At 38.8% G+C, this 8,106-nt stretch overlaps 1 protein-coding gene across 1 annotated transcript; it reads right to left on the reverse strand.

The window, feature by feature from the left end:
- Positions 1–503: 503 nt before the first annotated feature.
- On the reverse strand, positions 504–2,119 carry SPZ1 (spermatogenic leucine zipper 1; the record flags this gene model as incomplete). The annotated part of the gene is made up of 1 exon (XM_004766801.3): positions 504–2,119. A coding segment is annotated over one exon (1,233 nt), but the record flags the coding sequence as incomplete, so codon positions are not given.
- Between the last annotated feature and the right edge of the window lie 5,987 nt (positions 2,120–8,106).

Below are 8,106 nucleotides of genomic sequence, written 5' to 3' on the forward strand. Positions count from 1 at the left end.
CACAGAACAAAATTTACCTCTATTCTTCTAAACCCGCAGAAGTATCCTTCCCCAAGGACCTCTGCTGCTTGATATGCCCACTGTTCACTACAGGAGCAAAGGAGAAGTATTATGAAAAGTAGTGCTAAGGAATGGGGAAGAGAAAACCTGTTCTGCGGTTATTTATCAGCATTTTCTTTCTTCTTTCTTTCTTTCTTTCTTTTTTTTTTTACTTCTTTACATCACTACTTCCCACATTTCAGTAAATAGGAAAAGGAGGGGCGTCTGGGTGGCTCAGTCATCAAGTGTCTGGCTTCAACTTAGGTCATGATCCCAGGGTCCTCTGAACTATCCCTGACCCTGCTCAGTGAGAAGCTGCTTCTCCCTCTCCCTCTGCCTCTGCCCCTGCTGGTGCTCTCTCTCCCAAATAAATAAATAAAATCTTACCAAAAAAAAAGGGAAAAAGAAACATGCATTTAAAACATGAGCTTTAAAGGTTCACAATTAATGTATTAAATACATTTTCTTCCCAGAACTCCCCATATGCAGTAAATGATTGAAGAAAAAAAAAAAACTTTTCATTGTTCATTCTAGTTTTTACTTAGATCTTTATTAATTGGACCTGTAACTTCTCCCTCTTGGTTACAGTGTCATAGGATCTCTAATAACTACCAAAAGAAGGAAATTGTATGACAGGTTCTGAAGTGGATATTGACACTAATGGTCATGAAACACCAAACTTACATAACTACTGAACTAATGAATAATGTTAAGCATTAATCTTCTTGCTCTGTAGCTCCCTCTTGGTTGAACCAATAGCTCTGTCATAGGTTTCATGATTGAGTATGCCTGGAGTTGAGGTATTAAGTTTTTGAAGACTTCCCTTCTCTTCTACCTTTCGTATTTTCTAAGATAGGCTGCTGGTTGGTCTCTTTTTTTCCACAAGAGCTCCTCTTGCAATATGAGTATTGAGGTGGTTGTTAAGTGCTTTCTTACTAGAAGCATCCAGGCCTCTGTAGAAGTTATCTTTTTTCTGCAATGTACCCTCTCTTTCTTGCATTTTTGGTTTATGCTCTACTTCTGATAGCGTCTGGTTTTTCTTGTCCTGTTCAGAGTTTATCTGAATTGGCTTCTCTTGCAGAGTTCCCTCTTGCTGATCATGAAGTTCCTTGAGAAGCTCTAGTCTCTGCTGCAAGATCTGACATTCATTTTCCAGCAAAGCTGCAATCAAATGCAATGAATGAGTGTCATGTTCCAGTTTCTTCACTTGTTCCTCCAGGTCGTGCTTAGCTGACATGTGATTTGGTTGAGTTTGGAAATGCACTCCATTATCTCTAAGAGTTTCTTGTATATCTTTCTGAGATTTCTGATAGGATCTTATCAGTTCACTGAGCTCAGTGTGTTGCATATTCCAGTGTTCTGCTTCCTGCAGTAACTGCTCCATGTTGTTCCTAAGTTTGATGTTTTCTTCTTGAACAGGAGGGAATCTGTATGTTGCTTTTTCCTCACTTAGTCGAGTTTCTTTAAGGGCTCTATTTTCTTCTGGACAATTTACCAAATCCCTTCTAAAAACTGGTACCATGTAGCTGCAGTTCTGATGTCCCAGGGTCATCTCCTCGTTTTTTGTGTTCTGTTCTTCCTCTAGGTCTGAACTACCAAGTAAGTTGTTCAATAATACTTTGTTTACCTTCTCAAGTTCTCTCATTTGTTCTTTCAGTTCTGATACATTCTCAGAAATACTGGTTTCCTCAGATGAATCTTTTGCTTCTGTGATCTCCTCACAACTTGTCACATTTTTAATTAGCTCTTTAATTTCTTTTAAGAGATTTTCAAATTTCTGTGTAGTCTGTTGTTGAGCTGCTTGACGGCCACTATTGTTTAGGGAAGGGAAAGAACCCCAGGAGACAAAGGAAGGTGATTCAATCTCAAATAAGGCGAAGATAATCCTAGAGTTCGAAGACTCTTGATTGAGATCAGGAGTAGGCTTAAAAGTTTTGGAGAGGGTAGATGCATCCATCTCAGCTGAGTTATAGGACTGGTGATTAGAGCATGTGGCAAGCAGAAACACCTCAGAGATTCCAGGAAGAGAAGGTGGTGGTCCTCCGTGCAAATGGGTAGTGAATGTGGAACTAAGCAGAAGTCAGAGACCACAGTTAAGGTCTGAAACCAAGGAGATGATGTTTAGGTAGAAGGTGACATCTCAGATGACCTAGAGGATTGGGGGTGGTGAGAAAGGGGACCAGGAGCTAGGACTCCATCTCTCCTTCTCCAAGCTTCTGGTGTTTATTCCTGACCCTAGCAACCAGGTCTTTATTCTGTCACTGAACTCTTGTAGCCTATCTCCAAGCTTCTGTTTCTTTTTGTCACAATGGAAGCCTCTTAAACCCCTGCCCAGTGACTCATGAATCAAAACCAACATTGACTGACTTCTACTCTTCACCCCAGAAATATCTTTATGCCAGTCCTTTCCCTCCCTACTTTTCTAGGTTTTTATTCAACTCATTTTAACTGTATTTGATGACTTCCCTACCTCTCCACTACTTACAACCCCAAACTTAACAGCAGTATGTTCTTTCTACCACCAAAGTGCATGGTGTGAGAAATCCTCCCTGGACTTTCCATAGCAGCTGAAACCTTATTGCTCCCATTCTAGAAGAGATGTTGCCATAAAAGAAAGTTGTCCTTACAAAATAGAACCCAAAAAGAGCTTCATGTTTTTTTGAATTTAGAGAAATAATGTCAAATCACTCCATTCGAAAATATTTAATGCAGTAAAAAGAGAATATATGAATGCTTCCTTAACACAATTACAAAGTGGGAATTTTCTTGGCTTCAATAGAGGCATCTTTGAAGACAGGCTTATAATCTGGCTCCTCACTCATTTACAGGTATATAAAATTTTAATCATAATTTTTCACAAGAATTGGCCAAAGGTAGCATCATTTATCTAAAGCATCTGAAACAACTAAATCCTATAGTGGGCTATGTCTTTTTTGCCTTAGGAGTCAGGACCTTGAGAATATTAAATTCAAAGAAAACATTTCTTAAGTGAGACTATTTCTTGGCCTTCAAAATCTTGCCAGCAAGCACTTCACTAACTACAAGCTTGCTTCCAATCTTAAGGGAAAACTCATACTCTAGTAGTTTTTGCGGCGCGGGGGAGGGGGGGTGTTGCCTTAAAGAAAAGAAATGTATGCTTTTTTTCTTTCATTGCTACCGACTCACTCTGTCTTAAATGTCCCTGAGCTTCATGCTCGTCTTCCAGCCAGCTGGGCTCAGAGCCATGGAGAGAGTCATGCAGGTCTTTCTCTTCTACTTGAACTAGGAGCACATTTTCTAATTCATGAGTTAATACCATAGAGACTGGCAATTGCCCTTATGCTTTCATTCTATGTCTTAAGTTCCAACTTTTGTTGCTATTTCCCCTTTGATACAAACCATCCTTTAAGATAATGCTTTAACCTTCAAAACAAGGGAAGGGGGTTCCTAGGTGGCTCAGCAGGTTAAAGCCTCTGCCTTTGGCTCAGGTCATAATCCCAGGGATCCCAGGGCCCTGGCCCCGCATCAGACTCTCTGCTCAGCAGGGAGCCTGCTTCCTCCTCTCTCTCTGCCTTCCTCTCTGCCTACTTGTGACCTCTGTCTGTCAAATAAATAAATAAAGTCTTTAAAAACAAACAAACAAACAAACAAGGGAAGGGCTATTTTTCCCCCCATTTGGTAATTAATTTCCAGCTTTATTGCACTGTAATCAGAAAATAAAGAATTTCTACCTTTTGAAATTGATCTTTTCTCTTTAGCTTAATTATCAGTGTTCATTTGTGTTTCATGGCTACTTGAAAATTAATGTATTTTTTTATTATTGTGCTTGTGGCTTTCGATGCTTTTGGACCTAAATCTAATACTACCTTAGCTTTTAATTTTTATGGAAACTGGTTTAAAGATGGCTCGCTCAAGAGACTGACATAATTTTTTCCCCTCAAAAGAGGATTTAAATATTTCCTTTCTCCTTATAAGTTAAATGAATTTCAAATAATGTTTCTATTAATTTTATTGAAATTTGAGTTTACTGTAGATGCTGAGAGATATCTGGAGTGGGATGCCTGGGTGGCTCAGTCAGTTAAGACCTGCCTTTGGCTCAGGTCATGATCCCACAGTCCTGGGATTGAGCTCCTTGCTCAGTAGGGAGACTTCTCCTTCTCCCTGTTCCCAGCTTGTGCTCTCTCTCACCCTTCCTGCCTCTCTGACAAATAAATAAATAAAACCTTAGGAAAAAAGATATCTGGAGAAGTTTCTTCTTTCTTTCTTTTTTTTTTTATTGACCAATATTCTCAGTGGGTAACTATGCATATTAAACAGATTTAGATTGTCTTACAATTGTTGTCCACTAAGTTTCCAATAGTTTAATGACTTATAAAAAAGAAATGCTGCAATGAGTCTGTCAGAGAAAGACAAATACCATATGATTTCACTTATGTGTGGAATTTAAGAAACAAAACAAACGAGCAAGGGGAAAAAAATAAGAGAGAGAGAGAAAGAGAGAGAGAGAGAGAAGCCAAGAAACAGACTCTTAACTATAGAGAACAAATTATTGCCAGAGGGGGCATGGGTGAAACAGGTGATGGGGATTAGAGAGTACACTCGCTGTGATGAGCACTGGGTGTTGTATGGAAGTACTGAATTATCATAACATACACCTGAAGCTAATATTACATGTATGTTAACTCTACTTGAATTAAAGTAAAACATTTTTTAAAATGCAAAAAGCTGTTCCTAAAATATTAGAAGAAAACTTGTATAGAATTTTCTCTCTCTTTAAAACCAGTTTGCCTTAGGGCAGCTTGGTGGTTCAGTTGGGTAAACGTCTGCCTTCAGCTCACAGGATCCTGAGACTGAGCTGTGCGGCTGACTCCCTGCTCTGCTGGGAGACGGCTTCTCCCTCTATCTCTCTCTCTCTCATGAATAAATGAATAAAATCTTTTTAAAAAATGGTTACAGTGATCAATAAAAAATAAAATAAAATCAGTTTATCTTAACAAAAGCATAACTCATATCTCCGTATGCATGCTGTCAATAGGTCTTACTCCTGGCAATGTTAACCTTGGTCACTTCATTAAGTGGTATCTGCTGGATTTATCCGCCATAAAGTTACTCTTTCCCTTTGTAATTAACAAATATCACAGAGAGGTTTTTTGACACTATGAAAGTGTTCTGTTTCTTCTAAAACTTTTGCCCATACAACATAATTTTAGTGTGCAGAGGTGGATTTTTTTTCCTGCAACAATTATTACAGTGGTGATCTATTTAATGGTGATTTTCTATTTCTGTCATTCCTTTCATATGTGTTGATTGAATTATTTTGAATTATGAATTATTTTGTAAAGAAGAACTGTCTCTTTTCCTGTATTTACTTATTCATTCATTCATTCAAATACATATTTATATACATATGGACTCATAGATATTTATTTTATTTGGGGGCTTAAAATTGAATACTATAATTTATTTTCTTGCTCAAATACATAAGATTAATTTTAATTTGATGAAAAATTTGTGGTATAATAAACTATATTTTTGCTTTACCTAATTGTTCTAGTTGTTCAGTAGTTGCATTTTTTTTTAAAGATTTTATTTATTTATTTGACAGAGATCACAAGTAGGCAGAGAGGCAGGCAGAGAGAGAGAGGAGGAAGCAGGCTCCCCACGGAGCAGAGAGCCCGATGTGGGGCTCAATTCCAGGACCCTGGGATCATGACCTGAGCTGAAGGCAGAGGCTTTAACCCACTGAGCCACCCAGGCGCCCCTTGCATTTTGTTTTGAACCCAAAGCAACAGCTGAATAATTCGGACTATTACAGATCTTTATACTCACAGGAGAATCTAGGCAGGGTTTGATTTTAAATATAATGACTTGTATGATTGCTTTTATATGTAGTAGTAGTGTACTTGCATCTAGTCAGAGGAAAAATTATCTGAAAGTGTGGAATTTTTATTCAAACATGCTAAACACAGATATAACTGGATAGGTATAGTCGTGTTCTTCTGCACGGGCTCTTTTCTTGGACCACCAGGTGGTGCTGTTGGCTTCCAACATCACAGAAATCGCTTGGTGGGGGGGTGTTGTTTGTTTTTTTAGTCTTTTCAAGATCCAACTCAGAATTAATGATACTGCAGAAATAGTCTCATCCACAGTTTTCTTTTTTTTCTCCCAGAATTTGAGAGTGGTGATTCTACGTGATTTGCCCTGAGTTACAGCTAGTTTTGATGAGACCTGGGATTAGAGTTAAACGAGAAGGGAAAGCAGGTTCTGCAGATTAAGAGGCTGTGGAAGAATTTTTAAATATCTAAGTGTTACATGAGAAAGAGGTTATGTGGAAAAGCAGGTTTTCAAAGCTGATGAGACTGGCTTGTTTTACAAGATTTTGGCAAACAAACCTGTGTAACAAGAATGACATTTCAGATGGACAAAAATGTGACCAGAGACTCACAACAATCTAACCTTGTATTTCCCACAAAAGCAATAATTTAGTATTTGCTAATTCAATGTTGGCAGTGACTTTATAGAACATTACTGCAAAGGATAAGATTTGACTATATATAGAAATAACAACAAAAAAGTGAAAAACTTACATTCTGAAAACTACGAAGTATTGTTGAAAGAAGTTAAAGATCCAAATAGGGCACCTAGGTGGCTCAGTTGATTAAGCGACTGCCTTTGGCTCAGGTCATGATCCTGGAGTCCCGGGATCAGGTCCTGAGTCCTGTGTCAGGCTCCCTGCTAGGTAGGGAGCCTGCTTCTTCCTCTGACCCTCCGCCTTCTCATGCTCTTTCTCTTTCTCATTCTCTCTCTCTCAAGTAAATAAAATTCTAAAAAAAAGAAGATCCAAATAAATAGAAAAAAATCTCACGTTCATGGATTTGAAGACTTGACATTGTTAAGATAGCAATACTTCCCAAACTGATCTACAAAGTCAGTACAATCTCTTTCAAAACCCCAGCTCCCTGTTTGGCAGAGATTGACAAGCAGATCCTAAAATTCATACAGAAATTCAAGGGATCCAAAATAGCCAAAACAATTATGAAAAATAAAAACACAGTAGGAAGATTCACATGACCTGATTTTTTTAAAAGATTTTATTTATTTGAGAGAGAGAGAGAAAGAGCACAAGTGGGGGTGGGGCATGGGGTGAGGGCAGAGGAAGAAGCAGGCTCCCCGCTGAGCAGGGAGCTCCATGGCCGGCTCCATCCCAGGACTCCAAGATCATGACCTGAGCCAAAGGCAGACACTTAAGGAACCGAGTCACCCAAGTGCCATCACATGACCTGATTTTAAGACTTACTCTACAGATACAGTAGTCAAAAGAGTGTGGTATTGGTGAAGGGATAGACACATAGATCAATAGAACACAACAGAGAACACTGAAGTAGACCCACACAAATACAGCCAACTGATGGTTATCAAAAATACAAAGGCAATTGAACAAATAGTGCTGGACAGATTGGATATCCGTGTGCAAAAAACAATAAACTTTGACACATACCTGACATCTCACCAAAAAAAAATGTAACTCTTTGGGGATTAAGGAATGCGCTTGTGATGATGAGCACTGGCTGTTGAAGGGAAATGCCAAATCACTATGTTACATACCTGAAGCAAGTATCACACTGTATGTTAATTAACTGGAATTTAAATTAAAACCTATAAAATTTAATTCTAAATGGATCCCATAGTTAAAAGTAAAAACTAAAATTTCTGGAGGAAAACAAAAAAATCTGTGTACCCTGTGTTTGGTGATGAATTTTTAGATACAATACCAAAGCATATCTGGAGGCCAAGAAAAACAAGGCTGTACCCACCTTGAGTCTAGCCCTGACATAAGTACAGCTATCTTGACAAAGCAAAAGCTGGCACCTTGCACCCCCTCTCCACCCGCTCCCCTCGGCATCATGGGTGGCATTCCTCAGGCACTCCTAGCTACCCTAAAAGGAAAACAAATACTTAACTTGCAGAAATCACAATCCTGCAAGACAGGAGTCTCCCTCGGTTTACAAATGTCCCAGTGCTAAATCTCACTAACAAGGAGGCTTGATAGGAGGAAGGTGACATTCCACCAGGAAACTCCCAATAGTC

The sequence above is a fragment of the Mustela putorius genome, unplaced genomic scaffold (genome assembly GCF_011764305.1).
Source record: "Mustela putorius furo isolate JIRA1106 unplaced genomic scaffold, ASM1176430v1.1 tig00537350_pilon_pilon_pilon, whole genome shotgun sequence".
NCBI lineage: Eukaryota > Metazoa > Chordata > Mammalia > Carnivora > Mustelidae > Mustela > Mustela putorius.